This window comes from Penicillium cataractarum (genome assembly GCF_028827025.1).
Source record: "Penicillium cataractarum strain IBT 29864 chromosome Unknown utg000005l, whole genome shotgun sequence".
Lineage (NCBI taxonomy): Eukaryota > Fungi > Ascomycota > Eurotiomycetes > Eurotiales > Aspergillaceae > Penicillium > Penicillium cataractarum.
The window spans coordinates 3,181,829-3,200,686 of record NW_026622741.1 but is presented as its reverse complement, the minus strand read 5'-3'; the positions used below and the strand labels follow the sequence as shown (position 1 = coordinate 3,200,686).

The following is an 18,858-nucleotide window of genomic DNA, read 5'->3' as shown; positions in this document are numbered from 1 at the left end:
TCGAGATAAGCTCGAGTTGAGAAGGGTTCTGGGATCCGACACTCTTAGACGCAGACGTCATTATAAACGCGGCCATCGCGTGACCACCGAAGGACTGTTGGCGGCGAATTATCGCGCTATTGATCTCTCCCCGCCTCTCGATACCTGCTATCTCCTTCCACCATGTCGCCATCGTTCAATTGGACTGCTCTGGCGGTTGCCATCGCCGCAGTCTTCCTCTTCTGGACCATCTCCTCCACCTCGTCACCTTTTACTCGCTCCTTTCCCAAACTCCGCAACAAGCGCATCTGTTTGTTGATCGCGCACCCCGATGACGAGGCTATGTTCTTCTCGCCCACGGTGCTGGCACTCACCAAGCCCGAGCTTGGCAACCACCTGAAGATCCTCTGCTTCAGTACTGGTACGTCACTACAAGCACCAATCCTCTCCATTGGGCTCGCTCACGCATGCCAATGGCAATCTCAATCCCATAGGTCGAGTGCACACGTCCACAAGGAAACCAAAGCTAACCACCATCCATCCACAGGCGACGCAGACGGCCTCGGCGAAACCCGCAGAAAAGAACTCCAAAAATCCGCTCTCCTCCTCGGTGTCCGTGACGAATCCGACGTCTTCATCGTCGACGACCCCACCCGCTTCCCAGACAGCATGTCCGCAACCTGGGCCGCAGACCAAATAACCTCCCTGCTAGCCTCAGCCTTCTCCCCAGACCTCGCTGCAACCCTAAACGGAACCGCAAAGAAGAATCCTAAAAAGGCGCCCACCGCTACAATCGATGTCCTCCTCACCTTTGACCAACACGGCATCAGCAACCACCCCAACCACCGCTCGCTGTATCACGGTGCGATCCATTTCCTGCGTACCCTGATGACGGATAAAGAAGGGTTTAATTGTCCTGTGACCTTGTACACGTTGACGTCTACGTCGATGTTGCGCAAGTATGCGGGTGTGCTGGATGCGCCGTACTCGATGTTGTTGGGGGTCTTGGGCAATCTATTCGGCGGGAAGAAGACTAGTGCTGCTGAGGGGCCGGCGCGGTTGTTGTTCGTTAGCTCCGTTGGCGAGTGGTTGACTGCGCAGTCTGCCATGGTTATGGGTCATAAGAGTCAGATGGTCTGGTTCCGGTGGGGATGGATTACCATCGGGAGATATATGACTGTGAATGATTTGAAACGCGAGAATGTCTAGCGTTGGCCAAGAGGGTGATTTTCTGCGTCGCTGAGCCGTTATGGTGTGGTGAGGCAAGATGGAAGTACCTTGTATGATTGGATTCGAGTTCGCGTTTTGTGACTCTTGTACACAGTCTGCACTCGGAGAGATTCCGAGGAGCTTATAATGAATATAATATGCTACTATATACATGAACCTACTGCCTGACAAAGGAATCAGCCGCGCTTCTGAGGGTTGTAAGATAAGCCTGAACGTAACTTCTCCAAGGAGTGTAAATATTTGGACGGTGAGGCACTCAAGGACTGAATGAACTGTGGCATACACGCCCAGCTCAAAAAGGACCAGGATACAGCGAGAATGTCTCAAAGTTCAGCTATGAGATGAATGAAATATTGATGAAAAATACGTTCTATCCAATGCATCTAGTATAAGATCTATAGCCAAGACCAAATGCAAGCCCAGCATCGACCATATTCTCACTCTCATCTTCCATCCGAACGGGGTATCAAAATAAGTAGGACGAATGACGCCAGCAACATTCACCCCACATGCATCCAGTGCATCCCCTAAATCCAAGATTGCTCATCCAGCAAAAAAACGCTATTGCTATTCCTCGGCTTCAGCATATCCAACGCGGCCAGACGTCCATACAACCCAGCATGCGGGTTCTTCTTCGTCGACAACTCATGGTCATCCGGATACTCAGTCCAAGTATTACGCATCTTCTCCAAAGCCTTGTTAAACTCCTCCGTCGCGGACAATTGGAACATGAATAACCGATCCAGCGGTGCCGCCGTCCGATCTAGATAGGGATGTCGCACGGAAATATCGTCCCATTTTCCTTGCTCGGTCCAGCGGGGCCAGCGGCCTGGATCAAAGAGGCCTTTCTGGTCGGTTTGTCGGCGTGTTGGGATATACCGAGGATCGACTTTGTAGGAGCGGCTGCCGAAACCCTTGGCGCCGATCATCTCGATGTGACCCGTGTCTTCGCCGTAGAAGAGCTGGATCTTGCTCGGGATGAAATCGACCCATTCTTCTAGCATTTTGGGTCGTTCTTGGAGATGCCATTCTTTGTCGGAGATGTCTTTCCAGCTGGGCACGCGTACGACCAGGTACAGTATGCGCTGGAGGAGGTAGATTTGTTGCCAGACCTCGAGTCTGATAATGTCGTAGGTTTGAATCGCTTCGGCGAGAATGGGGGAGCGGAATAACTCTGGGTCTGGCATTGTGGCACCTTGTCGCATCTGTCGACGGGCGGCTTCGAGGGCTGGGGCGAGACAGCGCATCACGACTGTGTGAGCTTCGGCCTCTTTTTTTCGAGTTTCCTCTAGAAGATTGTATGCGCCGCGGATGTAGTCTTTGCAATCCTCCAGTCGACCACTGTCAATACTGGTGTTGATCATGAACCGCCACTCTTGTAGCGTTGGGGTCACGTTGTAGGGCTCGGAAGTCATGGTGTCAAAGACTGATCGCACGACGTCAATAGAGACTCGTCCGACGGTATTTGCCCATTCGGTGTATTTCTCAGATCTCTCCGTCTCCGATGCCGACCATCGCTGGCGTGATAGTACGTAGGCTCGCTCGAACAGTTCGTGCCAGACTTTTGCGGGAATTGGGATGTTGTAAGAGGATGAGATGAACTGAACTGTTCGAACCGCGCCGGCAATGTCATTGTTCACCCCCAGACCGTGAGCCACTGCGAAAAGAAGCTTCTCGCTCGGATAGAGCGCTGACCACGGGTCGTAGGCTGTCACTGGTGGCAGCTTTGAGTTGTCGGCTTCTACCTTCAGCGCATCCGCATCCACGTTCCAAACTTCCTTCAGAATATGTTTCATCGCCCGGTCGTGGCCCACATGCGCTGCAGCGAGCATCAAGTTGATAAACGTGCGCTCATCACCGAGGTGACCTTCGTCTTGCATCTCGCTAAAGATACGGAGGATAAGCTTCCGAATACTCCTCTGTGCAGTCCCGAAACCCTGCCATCCTAGTACTGGCTCCTCAGTACGCCGCTTCCTGTAACTTTTCGGATTCATGCGCATGCGATACGCTTCTCGCCCGGTATAGCAATGGTCCCAGACTTTTGCTTCCATGTAGTGGTTGTAGCAGACCGTGTCGGGGACCACGTCCATCTTCATCATGGTGTCCCATACCTGATCTGCGAGATTGCCATTTCCCATGGCCCGAGCGCAATCCAGGAGGTGGGTAAATTCCGCCAATTGCAAAAACTGCCCGCCTGACGTCCGATAGCGGATGACGGTAAATAAATTATTGACAAAACTGTCGAAAACTTCCTCGATGCGCCGGAGGCCATTGACGAGCACGGCCCAAGTGTGTAAAGGGTGGTGGAGGTCGCGGAAGGGCTCCACAAAATGGGTCGGGGAGAGAAGGTGGAGCGCCTCAAGGAAGACAGTCTGGGGTAGAGACCCAACTAGCCCCGCCGACCGTGGGTCGGTCATGGCTTTCATCACTTGGTCGGGCTGGCCATTTTCAACGACGCGAATGAATTTCTCCGCATATTCATGCTCTTGTTCGGGGGTCTCCCAGGAGGGAAAGTCGGCTTCCCCTTCGAAAAGGGAGGCCTCGTCCGGTTCCTCTTGCTGGATGGCCTCGTGTGAGGAGACCACACTGGCGCCAACGTTGTTGTTTCTGGTATTGAATTCGCGGACCGTGTCATTAGGATGGGACTCGCGTCTGCGTTGATGACGAGCGGAGGACAATGGCTGAGAATGGGATGAGCTCAGCGAGGACAGTGATCTTGTGCGCCCGGTGAGATCAAGCGTCTGGTGTCGCGTGGTGGAGGTGTAGAAATGGAGACGACCGTTTGATGCTCTAGGTCGCGATTGGTGTAGCCAGGGAGAGGATAGCCTCTCACCAGCACGGATAGTCCTCCTCATGAGTACGAGAGAGGTGATGGAAGGAGGATGAAGGTGGTACAATCACAACGCAGAAAGAAATAGAAATGCAGGGGGGGAAGAGAATGAGGGGGTGCGCATCGACCCCGGCCACGCCAATCCAGGTCCGGGGGGGGGGAGGGGGTGTCAATACTACGTGTACTAAGCTATGACTGGCCGCACCAGTGAGGGGACAATATGGGAGGTTCCTTAGCAGCCGTTAACTATAGATCATTGTACTGTCTGCCCTCCTTAGTTATAGCAGTTGGCTGACTGATGATTCTATATTACTATAGTTATTCGTAGCTCAGATCTAGATACATTGCGGATGACACTTCCACTGGGGCTGGCCCGTAGTGGAGAGCGGAACAAAGTGGAGTCGTCAACTCTGGAACTCTGGGGAGGATGGACTCGGTTAATCTGTAATTCCGAGTTTCAAGCTATTGACGATTTCAGCGGTTTTTGATATATCGTTAAGCTCCATGGATAGGGATAAACACTATAAAGTGCACTTTAATCTATCTAGCTAATAGGTAGATAGGCGACTCCTTCCCCCCTCTCTTATAATACCTTTAGGAGGGTTCCTAAGTATATCGTTAGGGAGTTAGGAGGCAAGCCGAGTAAAGGAGTCCACTAAACTACTAACCCGCCAGCGTGTGGCTAATATGTAGAGAATGTTTCGGTGAGTGCCGCCCGGATGAGAAGTGGCCAGAGGCATCTGTTCGTTGGTCGCTCAGTTCTCAAGCTGAAAGCCAAGACTTCCAGTTTGGCAACCAATTTCCCGCTTACTACTTTGCAGATCTCCACTACTAAGTATTACCGTTCATTATAACCTATAGCATTTCCACGACTTGACCTCTGCTACACAGGGAAAGGTCAGACACGCGACTCTATTTCCGCATACCTAGACGTACTCCGATTTGAGATAGCAGCAGCCAGGCTTATAGATCAGCTTCCGTACCTAGCCATATGGAGGGTTTGTGCCTACCGGGCTTCTCATCAACACCAGGTGTGACGGGGCGCTGCGGCTCTTCAAGTCGCGGCAGCTCCACATTCGAAAACAGCCGGATAGCACGTTTCTGGAATGCTTGGACTGCCTTAAGGGAGGAGGCTCCCTGCTTCAACTCGTATTTTAACTTTCCAACTCTATGCTAAATATACCTCTAAGCATATTAGGTTAGGGGGCATACGTAACCTTTTCCTCTGCTAGAATTGATAGGTCAGTGTCCAGGGGCCAGGAAAAGACGAAGGGGCTTGACCCCTCCTTATCCAGACCTCACTATGCCTGCTTTGATGAAAGATCTTCTGTATTGTTGAACGAGGTAGCTCACCCGTCTGTATATTAGTCGCATCTCTGTTCCTCTTCTTAGACATAGGAGAGAGTGTTCAACCTATAAGGACATTAGTAACCTACGCTGATGTCCCCTCAGCAGCGCTCTTTTTATTGAGTGGATCAGAGCTCTATATCATGAAGTCTTCGAATCTGGTATCCGTGATAATACTTTGGGGGATATTCCCTCTGAGTGTACTCGCCGAGAGCGAAACATTCTCTATACTTTACCCCTCGGCGTTGCCAACAATCAACTATATCGATTACATTGAGGTTGTCTTTATCACGCCCGACCAGCACCCCATTGTGGGGGCCAACTGTGAAAACGACTATTTGAACACGGGTATATGGTTCTCGATAGCCAGTTAGTAACTTATGTATCCAGCAATCCAACTTGAAAGGGATGTAGAACTAATCTCTGCCTGCTTTTATAATATTGAATAGACCCTAATCTTAAAACTGCAGCGGCTACGTTCACATCCCTTGGCCTATACTATCAAACCCTGGCCTCGCTGACATGTTCCATCTCACTTTACCTCAACACCACCTACGCTACTGTTTCTGACACCACTGTGGTTGGTGGGACTTTCTATATCACCTCAGTGGCTGGGAAGGCACGCTCGCTATATGCAATAGGCTCTACGGCGAATATAGATACAACAAGCTCTCCGGCCAGTGTCGAAACGTCATCCGCAACCACTGCCGCTACCGCCTCTGCTAATACCGCTTCATCAACCCAGACAGCCCCCCTCATCATCTTCAACAGCCCTCTCTGGGTCGAACCATGTCGTCGGGGGCGGATTATCGAACGGCGCAAAAGTCGGGATCATTGTTGGTTCCATCCTTGGAGTTGCGGCTGTCGCAGGGTTTATTACAATTATTGTCCTTCTCTTGCGTCGTATGAAGAGAAGCGAAAAGCAACTTCAGGACTTACAGTCGCAGCAACACGACCCTCCCCACAATAATCCCGGGAATAACAGTGGAGCGCAGGGCGACTACACGGACTCGCAGGCACTGGCGCAACAGTCTGTGTTCCTCTCCGCACCGACGTCAGTGTCAGAGGCCGCTAAGGTCTGTATGGTACAACAACCACGACGCCATTTTGCACGGGGTGTGGCAAAGAGAGCAGGGCACCTTCGGAACCAAAGGCATACTCAGATATCGATGCAGATCCAATAGACCGACACGAGGTGGAAAATGTCGCGCGCCATGAGGTGGAAATGACCATTCTGCGGCATGAGATGGAACCAACCGCGAGGCATGAGATGGACCCAACACCACGCTATGAAATGGCCCCTGGATATAAAAGGTAGATCACGGCTATGACCCAAATTCCGCTCTTCACCCACCTTTATGCCGATTGTACCTTTGCTCTCCTACCCTTATACGCGGGTGTGTCCAATTATTGTCAATATTGCCCGAAACCGGATGACTTTCGCGATGATATCCAGCATGTCAATTCCCAGATCCCGGATTCCTTCAGATACTCGGCGTCGGTTATTAGTCTCTGTACTTTGTTGAGGCGTGATGTTTTCTTCGGACTTTTCGAGGCCCGAGCCTGTCACTATGTCTAGGGATGGATAGTGGTATGATCTCTATCAAAGTCCCTAAAGGCCTAGCTTGTTTGGCGGACTGCGGTCACGGTGTTCATTCTTCCAGTCCTTATATTTTTAATGGCGAGAGTCCGAGCTCCACTGTGCTACTTTAATTTATTATATACTTATGGTCTTCCAATTTTAAATTCTTCTAGTATCCTAGTCTTCTCCCGTACTCGACTAACTTGCTCTGTATTCTCCGTTCCTAATTAGCCGGTTTAGGTAAGACTTTATTCTCCTAGGATTGAGTGCCTTTACTCTCAGGTCTTCAATTAACAGGGCTATCTTCTTTAGATTACCAAGCTATTCTTTAACTATATTAGTTAGATATTGAAGACCTAAGACCTTATAGTATACCATATATTTGAGACTGGAATAAATTGTGACTATTAGGTGGAGTGTTCATTGATCTGGTAAGGCTACGATGCCGCATTTCCAGACCCTGACCGGAAAAATTCAGGGTCCCCCGCAAGGTGCAGACTGATTCAGGGTCTCCAAAATAATGATAGTAGCCAGAATGAGTGCACTGTCAATTGACTAGGATAGGGCGCTTTCCTGGATCAGTACCGCTTAGGCGAGGCTGTCTCTCGTTGGAACGCCACAATGCTCCACCCCCTGATCACAGGAGCCGCAAATCGAAGCGATTGGATATAAATGCCCAACTTGACACAGCTTGTGTCGGATACAACCGATTCGGAGTTGATAAGGAGGGACTAAATTAACGGAAACACCGAGTTCAGCCAATTCGAACAACGTGCTCGTATTTCGCATCGTTCCCTTCTTCCTGCAGGTGGGCCCAATAACGGCTCCATATCAATGGCCTGTTTAGACCAAGCCGGGAAGCTGAAAGCTTAGCTCCGTGCTGGGCTGCGCCCTGGAGTCTGCCTTATAATTGTCCTTGATATCGCAGTTTACGTACAAAGTAGTTACAAGTTACCCTCATCAGAGATTGAGACTGCTTTTAAACCGCGTGGCGGAGTATATTGAGGTTGATCGCAAAAAGTCCACTTGAACACAGGCAGTGCCTATTTGAAAATGCTTTCTGGGACGATTCTCCTGTTATTGACGGCCTTAGGGGCCGCTAATATTGCCTTTGCACAGACGAATATCACCGCCAATGCCTGTGCAGACCCCTCTGCCTTTACCAGCTGCACGACACAAGCCCTAACAGCCAGTACGGGCTGCATGAATCTTTGTGCTGGGAATAAAATCTGTGTTCTTGGCTGCGGATGTGCCATGTACCAGTCCTACATGAACTGTGTGGCCGAGTCATGCTGGAATCAGGTATGTTAGTGAGATATTATTTTCATTGATTCAATTGACCTTGCCGATAGGCATACTCCTGCGAATACGACGAACTGGTAGCAGAATATTTCCTCGAATGTCCCACGGCCACCGAACCGATCCCATACTGGCCAGCCCCAGATAATGCTCCTGCAGGCTGCTCGTGCAATCTTGGCAAGGTATTGCAGTCGGTTCTCAACGCGCAGAAGGAGTATAATTCGTGCATTACGAACAATACCTCGACCTCGGTGATTGAACTAAGCAACAAAGACACTGCATGTGGATGTTGCGAGGTTAGCGCTGGACTATCTGCGTACGTATTTCAATCTTTCTCGATCGCGCTATGCATACTGACAGACTGTGTCTAGTATGTACGAGACCTGCCCCGATACAATCCCGGCCAAAATGGGCGCAGACCTTTGGCTTAACACGGCAACTCTCTATGGCGCGGTGATCGATTGGGATACATGCGGGAGTGTTCTGGACAACTACAAATGCCCGAATCTTGGATTTGCGCCTCCGTCGTCCAATTCTAGTACTTTTTACAAGCCCAATAGTTTCCCTGCCAATGGCACCCAGACGCTGTATAATACTGGGGCTGCGACTGCGCTCACTGCGCCGCCTAGTGGGTCGGTATTCTCCTGGTCACAGTCAAGCGTGACGTACACTGTGACTGCGTCTCCGTGGAAGAACAACGAGGTCAAGGCGACTGGAACTGGTGAATCCGATGGTTCTGGAACTGGGACTGCTGGAGCTGCTGGAGCTTCTAAGACTTCGAGTACTGGAGCAGCTACATCGTTGAAGCAGTCGGTCTCTGTTGTTTGGCTGCCGGTGCTCACGGTCCTCGCCAAAATAATGATCGCTTAGTCGAGAGTTGCCAGATGGCTATCTTAGACGACAACCTGACCTGGCGATGAAATGTTCACGGGTTGTATGCGGTTCGGTCTTTCAATATCTAGTGTCTTTCAATATCTAGTGTCTTTCAATATCTAGTGTCTTTCAATATCTAGTGCCAGATCTGCAGAATGGAATCTGAGCGAAATACAAGGCACAAGGCCATTCTGACTAGCACTGTCAAAAGTAAGCCATGCCTTGATTGTATATACTATAATGTGTTTGCACCGTATGTTTAATTTGCATTGGCAACAAAACCCGGGGTAAATAATGATGACTCAGCATGTCCCCTCCATGGACGCGCTAGTCCCAAACAGGCAGCGGACAGAGCTCGCCGATTCTGATCTCCCGCGCAAGCTGGAAACTCGGTGGTCAGTGTGAACATTATTGCCCACCACTCACAATGGCTGACACCGAAGATGTTGGCGCATCCGTATCGGAGCCCCTCGACCTTGTCCGTCTGTCGCTAGACGAGATTGTGTTTGTGAAGTTGCGCGGAGACCGCGAACTCAAGGGCCGCCTTCACGTGAGCTTTCCCCCTCCAGTCCTGACCCAATGATCCCGGCCTGATGACTGATTTGCGATGACTCTTTAGGCATATGACAGCCACTGCAACCTTGTTTTGGGCGACGTGGAAGAGACCATCTACGTGGTGGAGGAAGACGAGAACGAGCAGGAGATCACAAGGGTAGGGCACGATCGTGGGATATCGTGGTTGAAGCGGTTGCTAATTGGAGACTTGGACAGACAATTAAGAAGCAAGAAGAAATGCTGTTCGTGCGAGGTGAGTTGCTTCTGGAATCTCCTCTCCAGATAAGTTTGGATCCAAATGCCCTTTATACTGACATGCTTTTAATCTACTTCTAGGCGATTCGGTCGTATTGATCTCCCCCCAGGCCTGATCAGCCTCCCATGAAATTGATAGAGGAATCGGCGTCTGGAAGATACCAGCTGGGAGGAAATGGAACAAGATACCATCCACGATTCCGTCGCATTAGATATGAGACCATGAAATTGTGGTTTATGACCCGCACCACCAGTGCTCCTCCCGTAGGCCCCTCGCAGAGCCGCAAGGCTGTACGACTTAGACAATGACTCTAGCACCTTCTCCAAACCCCGCTGTTAGTCACAGCACATTTCCTTTTGGTTCTAAATTAGTCTCCATGGTCCCTGTGGCGCAGCGCATGAGGGTAAAGCTCGAGGTGCGGGCGCTCGTTTTGGCAGTCGGCCCTTGGGATGACTCAAGCCAAGTGACTCGACCCTCTTTATCGATAAAGCTGGGTCCGCCCCTTCGATGGATCTACTTTCCCCCTTCTTCTTTACTTCTTCTCGCTATGTTCTAAGGCTTATTCAGAAATTCTCATCCTCAATAATCTCCTGTTCTTCTAATCCAAAGAGCAGTGTCAAGCAATGATCCCTCGAATACACGTTTGAACTGCGCCAGAGCTTAAGGCGAGATCCACACCCCGAACCGCCCGCAACGTCACTACTCCAGGAGCGATTCACCGTCATTCGACACGAACCCATTTAACTACCTCTTTCCCGATCCAACCCCACAAGAAGATGCCCCAGCTGAAACCGAAAACCAACGCCGAGGAGAGAAAGCGAGGCGAGATCGTATGTGTCTCATGGTTGTCGTAGCAAGGGCCCCCCCCCTCACTAACATGATTTCCAGGCCCTCAGCGAGTTCGCCGAGTACGCTGAACAGCAGCAAGCGCATCGTTCGGCCGTGCCGGTCCCGCCTAGCGACAGCGGATATGAGACCGGTAGCGTGTCGCGCGATGTCGAGGACCATGCTGAGCTCGAGATCCTCGACCAGCTTGGTCTCTCCGATGAACCCCGCACTGTCAAGCTGAAGGAGCTCCTCCTCGGAACGGGGGACTCGACAACTGAGGATAGTCTGCAGGTACTTGCCGCAACGATACAAACCCGAATAGACGAAGGCCATGGAGAGACAATATTCGACCTCGGACTTGAAGATGGCGGCGATTCGATGGGCTTTGACCTTGCGCAATGGGAGACGGCGCTTCAGCGTTTGCGTGAAGCCGCTGAGACGATCCCCGCCCACTGCCGAATATTGCTCACATACAATGTTGGTGGTGCTCAGGAATGTGCAGTGAAAAATGACCGCTTCAAGGGTGCATGGGGCAAAGTCTTGATTCGCCAGGTCGCAACCAATATCGAGGAGGTAGGCGAACTCCGCATTGCGGTCGTAGGCAACGTCGACGCAGGGAAGAGTACCATGCTTGGTGTGCTGGTAAAAGGCACGCTGGACGATGGTCGTGGCCGTGCACGAGTGAACCTCTTCCGTCACAAGCACGAGATTGAGAGTGGGCGAACCAGCTCCGTTGGCATGGAGATCATGGGCTTTGATAGCCACGGCGAAGTCGTGGGCCATACCCAAGGCCGGAAACTGTCTTGGGAAGAGATTGGAAAGCGCTCTGCAAAGGTCATCTCCTTCTCTGACTTGGCTGGCCACGAGCGATACCTGCGCACTACAGTCTTTGGCATGCTGAGCAGCAGCCCCAACTACTGTTTGCTTATGGTCGCCGCCAACAATGGCTTGATTGGCATGAGCCGGGAGCACTTGGGAATTGCTCTAGCTTTGAACGTCCCTGTCATGGTTATTGTTACTAAAATCGACATTTGCCCGCCGCAAATTCTCCAGGAGACCCTGTCTCAACTGTCGAAGATTCTGAAGTCGCCAGGTGCGCGCAAGATTCCCATCTTCGTCAAAGATATGGAAGAAACTATCAATACAGCAACCCAATTCGTCAGCCAGCGCATTTGCCCCATCTTCCAGGTCTCCAATGTTACCGGCGAGAATCTGGAGCTTGTTCGAACATTCTTGAATATCCTCCCCCACCGAGGCCACTACGACCAGGAAGCTCCATTCGAGTTCCTTATCAACGACACTTTCTCAGTGCCCCACGTAGGTACAGTTGTGTCGGGTGTGGTTAAGTCCGGTGTGATTCACGCAGGTGACTCGGTCGTTGTTGGACCCGACTCTCTCGGCCAATTCACCACTACTACAATCAAGTCTATCGAGCGCAAGCGAATACAAGTCAACGCCTGCTTTGCAGGTCAGTCTGGCTCGTTTGCTCTTAAACGTGTTCGCCGCAAGGAAGTTCGCAAGGGTATGGTGGTACTCAAGAAGATGGAGAATCCTCCCAAAGTGTACCGCGAATTCGTGGCCGAGGGTAAGCTATCGTAGATTACACACCATTTCTGTATGAAACTTTCCTAACCTGCCACCCTAGTTCTGATTTTGTCTCACGCAACCACCATCAAGCCCAAGTACCAGGCTATGTTGCACGTTGGAGCGGTAAGCCAAACTTGTGCAGTGATCGACATCGACCGCCCCTTCATCAGGACAGGCGACCGCGCCCTCGTGGCGTTCCGCTTCATCCAAAGGCCCGAGTTCCTGGCCCCAGGCGATCGTGTCCTGTTCCGGGAGGGTAAGACAAAAGGTCTGGGCATTGTGAAGAGCATTGGCTATGACCCCAACCATCCTTTGAATCCCAACGCAGCGAAACCAGAGAGCGAGGGTGACTTGGAGAAGGGGAAAGAGGAAACAAAAGAGAAAGCTGATATAACGGCGTAAAGAATGACTGCATTACATAGTGGGTAGTTTTGTTTCTCGTTTTACTGATTCCCAATTTGTTATTATTCATTGTTCGCTTTGGGCTGCAGCAGTGTTAGACCAACAGCTGTATCTACACCGATCTTATATTTTTCTAGGAAGCTTCCAGTAGGAGTATCTATCATTATGCAGGGCTGTCTCCCATCTCCCATTCTTCTGTAGTTTCCATGATTCTCCATTTATACTTCTCTCACGTGACATGACGTCAGATGATGCCATACATTGAGGGATCCGCACGACGTCGCCATCCAATCAATCCCCAATCGACCAATGAATCTCATCATTGAATCACTCAATTCCTTCAATAAGATTTTCATCTGCAGTCTTCTCCGTATATCTTGGGCTCCACTGACGTAGTCCTCTGGCCGCGGGCCTAGTTACGCCCCCATCCCACTTCCCTTACTGCAGACGCCAGCTAATCTATTCTCCAGCCATTGATGACATCTTGACCTACTCGAAACAGCTGTGCTTTATCTATACTCCCCTCTACCTTACCTACCCCTCTAAGGTCCCATCCTTTAAATTCTACCTAATCCTCCTGATCTCTTGATCTATTTTACCTACCCTACTACCTCCTAAATTATCAACCATCATCCGTATATTCCTATCAACCTTCCACTATCAAATCCTCCATCAAGATGGAAACAGTTAACAAAGTCGTCAATGCAGCCACGGCCGCCCTCTGGGGCGACGGCACCACAGTTCAGCAGCAGTCGACACCACACGGTGAAGAGCCCATTGCCGGTGTTCAAGGCAAGGGCAGCTTCAATGACCCCTACGACGCTGGTAACCGCGAGGGTAAGTTGTGCATATCCATATCTACACCTAGTATTTGAAGAACATGAATCTAGACCCCGGAGAAAGATTCCACAAAACCTACATATTCCCCACCACCAACCGATATAACCAGAATTAAGCTGACTATATACCTTAATCTCTCAGAACAACCCGGATCACCCAGCTTAGAAGGAAACACCGCCCCACAAGAGCCGCAACTCGATGGTGCAAAGCCGGATCCGACCCGTAAAGACCTGATCGCGGATATAAAGACCGACGACGTCGATCTAGAAAAGACTACTCCCAGCGCCCCCATTCTCGCCCCTCCCACTCTGACATCCCCCGCCCTCTCTCCCGTTCCCGTCGCTGGTGCATCTTCGAGCTCGACACCAGCCGAAGCAGGCGGAAGCAGTGCCGTCACAGGCGAGCCTAAAACCGAGCAGCGCTCAACTGAACCCACCGAGGGACAGAGTAGCCAGCGTTCTTACGCCGCTGACCACCGCGAGGTGAGCGAGGAGGCATTGAAGGGCCCGCAAGGCCCGGCCCCCGTTCCTGCGGAAGAATTCGAGAAGGAGGCTAAGGGGCTGAAGCCTGTGAAGAAGGAGGGCACTGTTGAGAATGGTTCGTCTAAGAGTGCTAAGTCTTCTCAAGGGAGTGAGAAGGGGAATGGGAATGGGAAGCATAGTCCACTGCATAGGATGAAGGAGAAATTGAGCAAGGTGGCGCATCCGCGTCATGGGAGCAACAAGGCTTAGTGGATGGTTGACTTTTTGATGTTAGTTTTGGTTGTTGATCTTGTGATTGTTGGATTCTTGTTTGAACTATATCCCTGATGTCTGCTGTTGTGACTATTACCGTCTATACTATACCTTCTCTACTATACCTTCTCGGTCTTGTGGTTTTAGTTTGTTACTCACTTTGATATCTCTGTCTTGGCTTCATGTATTACTAGGCAATGAGTTAAATTCTGAACTATGAGGTCCTCACTATGTAATTTCACGCAGCTTCCAGTAGCTAGAATGAGCAGTAGACACCTAGTGATTAACGACTCGGAAGAGAGCAGTATATTCTATTTTTGCCGTTAACCTATAACAACCTTGAAGAAAAGGCATGGTTTTCCCACCATACATAACGCCAGGAAGAGGGAATCACCCGAGCCCCATATGTTAAAAACCCCTATATACCCCATGTTTCCAAAATGCCACCCTTGACGTCGAAACGCCCAAATTACTACTCAAATAGCAATCTCAGCTCCTCAATGCGGTCCTTCTTCTTATCATCCTCGCCTTCGTCACCACCAACGCGCAGACCAAGCGACCCGGCAATATTCATTTTGCGTTCCTGCACACGAAGCATTCGACCCTCAATCGAATCCTTGACAATGAACCGCGTCACAGAGACATCACGCAGTTGACCCATTCGGTGGACGCGGTCAATAGCTTGCGCCTCGATGGCAAAGCTCCACCACGGATCCATGACGAAGACGTTGCTGGCGACAGTTAGATTGAGACCGACACCACCGGCACGAAGCGAGATAAGGAGGACTCTCGGGGTGGGCTCGGAAGTTTGTGATTTCGAAGTCGAGGGGCCAGACCGTGATGGTGTTTCGTCCTCGGTGTCGATGATCTCGTCCGTGTACTCCTCAGTTTTGGTGAATTGAGCCAGGACTGCCGCGCGAGCTTTCTGAGGCATAGATCCATCGAGGCGAAGATGGGAGATACCCACTTTGGAAAGCTGAGGACCGATGAGGTCTAGGAATGAGGTGAATTGTGAGAACACGACAGATTTTGTGTTTGGTGGAACGCGCGAGAGATGGTTGATCAGTGCGTGGATCTTTGCTGAAGTATGCGCTGAAGGAGAAAGAGGATTGATCCGGCGAAGAGAGATGCGAGGAGCAGGCTGTGAGCTTGACGGTGGGTTATCACTAGCAGCAAAATTTTCCATGGGCGTGACAGAATGAGAAAGCGGGTGCTTTACGACTTCGAAGATATCCTTCGCGTCCACATCTGCACGGCATGAGAAACAGCGAGGCTTCACTCCCTTATTCATCTGATGGCGCACAAAATCCTCGAGACACTTTTTGCATGCGCTATGCCAGCACGCCGTCACTGCGGGATCGATCATCGGTTCCTCACAGCAAATCGGACATTCTCCACTGGACTCGGTTTGAATTTGCCGGAGAGCGTGCGCTGTAAACTTGACGGACCGGTCCTCAGTTTCTGCATTCTCCGTCGATGCCGTAAATCGGTTAATTAGCTCTTGCAGGTCCATGTCATCCGTCAGACTATTGGTAGCATCGAGAGCTGCAGCAACCGTTTCTTCATCGGCGACAATGTCTTTGTTACGGGTGAGAATTGGATGACAGCAGGTCTGGCGAAGACGGAGCAGCTGAGCAAAGATGGTGGAGTATGACTTCAGAAGGGTTCCAGCTTCGACGTTGTCGTTATAGGTTCTTTTGGCTCGAGTGTAAATGCAGTCATAGATTTCGCGTTCTTGTTCCGAAAGCTCAACCTCCTCGATAGTGACAGCACGCTTTGGCAAGGGCACTAGAGGTTCGCCTTCGGGGGTCTTCATCGTTTTTGTTCGCCGAAGCACAAGAGGCTCCAAGACACTTTGGACTACGTTCAGGGCACGAACGAACTCCTTGTTTTCGAAAGGCACAGTAATGAACGTCTTCCAGAAGGAGAAGTTGCTCCATGGCTCCACCTTAAGGAAGCGTACCAGACTGAATAGGTCCTCTAGGCGGTTGACAATCGGTGTACCCGTGAGAACCCATCGATGTGTTGCCTGGATCTCGTAACATGCTCTGGCAGACTTTGACCGCCGATTTTTGATCATGTGGGCTTCGTCGAGAATGACGCGGAAGAATTCGATAGAGAAGAGACCACCAGGCGCATTGAAGGCCGTTGAAGATTGTGCTGCAAATTGGCGGAATTCTGAAAGGACAACACCGTAGCTGGTGACAATGACATGAGGAGCCGATGCATAATTGGCCTCGCAGCAGATATCACGCAGATTGACAGCTTTGTCTGCTCCGTAGTACAAAAGGGTTCTCATGGAGCCTGGCTCGGAAGCTTTCAGCGCCTCACTCTCCCATTGGGATAGTAGGGAGGTTGGTGCGACTACGAGGGTGGTATAGGGCGCAGGAATCACGCCAGTGGACGAGGCTGGGACCCTTGCAAGATCGTTCACAGAGTTCATACCATCTGAAGCCCCGGAGGGACGCTCAGATGTGTGAGAATGGACAAGGCTGAGCATTTCGATAGTCTTTCCAAGGCCCATCTCGTCAGCGAGCACACCGCCAAGACAGTGCTGTTCTTGAGCAGGGAAGTCCACACTCAAGTCACCGGAGTAAGGATTGACATAGAAATGATCTATCCCCTCAACCGAGGGCAGCTCTTTGTCATCAACATCCTTGGTGGGCCAAGTGTATTCTTCCCACAAGGGATGCATGGATCGCTCGCGTGCTTCCTTTTTATCCTTTTCCTTCGACAGCATCCAGAACAGAGCCTGCTTTTGGTACTTGCGTAGATTCATTTTGAAGGTCGAGGCAGGCTCAGCCTCAGGCATACTGAAGTCGAAAGACTGAGCTTTACGATATAGGGTGTCGAGCTGATCTTCTTCCAATTCAGCGGTGTCCTCTTCAGAGGAAGAATCATTGGGGTCTTTGTTGGATTTGGCTTTCTCCTTCTCCTTCTTGACGCCGTCGTATTGTTCGGCCATTTCAGCCGCGCGGAGTAAGCCATCTCGCTTGTGCTTCTCCGTCGTGGGATTGGTAGAAGTTGGCTGGAGATTGATTTCATGAAATAGTTTCACGAGAGCTACTTGTCGAAGTCGCAGGTTTTTTTCTTCGGCGCTCTCCTTCTCTTCAAACAAGCCCATGGATCGATTATCATCCGTAGTTCCCATGAACGGACCACGCATGAACGCCTCCTTGCGTAGATAACATTTCAGCTGCAAGTAGATCGTATCATTCACCCGTACTCGGTCTGGGATAAACACACAGACTCCCTCAAACTGGCACATCTTCTGGTCAATCAAGGTTGAGACCCACTCCGCCGTCTCGTGCGGAAGTCTTCCAATTTCCTGCCCAGCAGCATTTGTGAACCGCGTCAAAACATCCCCCTTATTGTTCGTGAAGAGCTTGCCTCCTCGACCACGTTTTGCAACCGGCTGAGACCGAGCACGTTCGATATTGACTGGATCTCCATGCTTGAGGAGAGCAAGTCCACTCCTTGTGGCCCAGCCTCCTACACCAAAGGCTCCTATATACCTCGCGGCCGGTTGCTTTCGCAGAACTGAGACATGCTCGGTTGGGGTATCCTCGGTATTCGATGTCGGAAGGGTAGTCGATCTTTCACTCGGGGTAGATGCTGATGCATGGGCTTGTCGGATAGTCGGAGTCACTCTGCTGAGAGTCACTTTCGTCGGCTTCTTCCACGACCCGTCGAAAAATATGTTGACCGCTCGCTCGACGTTGTTGGAGGAGGCGGATTGAATAATTCGCAACGATTCGGCAGACAAGTTTTCTCCAATAATGCTGGTAAATAGTTCTGCATCGAAACCGTTTGATGCTGAGGATTGTGTCGTCGGAGGGATGGTTGCTTCGCTTGCGGCTGGTTGGATCGTTTCGTTGTGCAGCGGAGAGTTCGTCGATGGATTCTCTTCTCTGTCACCCCTAGGAGTTTGCGTGGGTGATAGCGCGTTTATGGGACTCGTCAATCCACAAGCCACTGTGTCACCCTTAGAAGGCGTCTCTGGAAGGCCAGCATGTCCATCGTGCTCCGTTTCACGGTCGTCTAGTCCAGGACAATGGCGAGGTAAAGACGCGTCCCCAACCCCTGCAGCCGAATCTTGTGGGGAAACGGAGCTGTCGACGAAAAAGCGTTGTCTTTTCGCTGGCCGGTGCTCCAGATCCTCGTTCATACTCGTGGTTGACACATTCGGTTCGGGCTGAGAAGGAGTAAAAGTAGAGTTGGGGAGACGCGCCGAGGAACGCGAAACGGGCGCGATCGACGTCAGTGTCCCAAAAAAGTCAAATTTCAATTAACCTGCGGATTCAGGATGAAGCCCCGGTAAATCACTACGATTGCTTCATCCATGCAGTTAGTCAGTTAATACACTGCAATCAGCTGTATCTTTTGAATCTGCTTTATCCTCTACTATACTATCTATTTGGCCGGCAAAAAGATCCGCGCTGTGGACCAATACCATCGGGTGGATTACATTTCTCTCGTCGCAACCTCAGCTTCAACTCCACCTTTACACACACCT

General features: G+C 50.9%; 8 protein-coding genes across 8 annotated transcripts; 6 read left to right on the top strand and 2 right to left on the bottom strand.

Moving 5' to 3' along the window:
- Positions 1-162: 162 nt before the first annotated feature.
- N7496_006841 (PIG-L family deacetylase) lies at positions 163-1,188 on the top strand (the record flags this gene model as incomplete). Its single annotated transcript, XM_056699770.1, has 2 exons — positions 163-400; positions 527-1,188. The coding sequence occupies 2 exons, from the start codon at positions 163-165 to the stop codon at positions 1,186-1,188; spliced, it is 900 nt and encodes a 299-aa protein (XP_056555183.1).
- Positions 1,189-1,736: 548 nt separating this feature from the next.
- Positions 1,737-4,064, bottom strand: N7496_006840 (uncharacterized protein; the record flags this gene model as incomplete). The annotated part of the gene is made up of 1 exon (XM_056699769.1): positions 1,737-4,064. One exon carries the CDS (start codon positions 4,062-4,064, stop codon positions 1,737-1,739), a length of 2,328 nt encoding a protein of 775 aa, XP_056555182.1.
- Positions 4,065-5,529: 1,465 nt separating this feature from the next.
- On the top strand, positions 5,530-6,704 carry N7496_006839 (uncharacterized protein; the record flags this gene model as incomplete). The annotated part of the gene is made up of 4 exons (XM_056699768.1): positions 5,530-5,734; positions 5,857-6,076; positions 6,132-6,466; positions 6,562-6,704. The coding sequence occupies 4 exons, from the start codon at positions 5,530-5,532 to the stop codon at positions 6,702-6,704; spliced, it is 903 nt and encodes a 300-aa protein (XP_056555181.1).
- A 1,317-nt stretch (positions 6,705-8,021) lies between these two features.
- On the top strand, positions 8,022-9,137 carry N7496_006838 (uncharacterized protein; the record flags this gene model as incomplete). The annotated part of the gene is made up of 3 exons (XM_056699767.1): positions 8,022-8,270; positions 8,321-8,583; positions 8,639-9,137. 3 exons carry the CDS (start codon positions 8,022-8,024, stop codon positions 9,135-9,137), a joined length of 1,011 nt encoding a protein of 336 aa, XP_056555180.1.
- A 430-nt stretch (positions 9,138-9,567) lies between these two features.
- N7496_006837 (U4/U6-U5 snRNP complex subunit LSM3) lies at positions 9,568-10,066 on the top strand (the record flags this gene model as incomplete). The annotated part of the gene is made up of 4 exons (XM_056699766.1): positions 9,568-9,690; positions 9,760-9,852; positions 9,912-9,948; positions 10,032-10,066. 4 exons carry the CDS (start codon positions 9,568-9,570, stop codon positions 10,064-10,066), a joined length of 288 nt encoding a protein of 95 aa, XP_056555179.1.
- A 661-nt stretch (positions 10,067-10,727) lies between these two features.
- Positions 10,728-12,768, top strand: N7496_006836 (putative GTP binding protein (GTPBP1); the record flags this gene model as incomplete). Its single annotated transcript, XM_056699765.1, has 3 exons — positions 10,728-10,781; positions 10,840-12,364; positions 12,425-12,768. The coding sequence occupies 3 exons, from the start codon at positions 10,728-10,730 to the stop codon at positions 12,766-12,768; spliced, it is 1,923 nt and encodes a 640-aa protein (XP_056555178.1).
- A 677-nt stretch (positions 12,769-13,445) lies between these two features.
- N7496_006835 (uncharacterized protein) lies at positions 13,446-14,339 on the top strand (the record flags this gene model as incomplete). Its single annotated transcript, XM_056699764.1, has 2 exons — positions 13,446-13,605; positions 13,750-14,339. 2 exons carry the CDS (start codon positions 13,446-13,448, stop codon positions 14,337-14,339), a joined length of 750 nt encoding a protein of 249 aa, XP_056555177.1.
- Positions 14,340-14,814: 475 nt separating this feature from the next.
- Positions 14,815-18,510, bottom strand: N7496_006834 (DEAD/DEAH box helicase; the record flags this gene model as incomplete). The annotated part of the gene is made up of 1 exon (XM_056699763.1): positions 14,815-18,510. One exon carries the CDS (start codon positions 18,508-18,510, stop codon positions 14,815-14,817), a length of 3,696 nt encoding a protein of 1,231 aa, XP_056555176.1.
- Between the last annotated feature and the right edge of the window lie 348 nt (positions 18,511-18,858).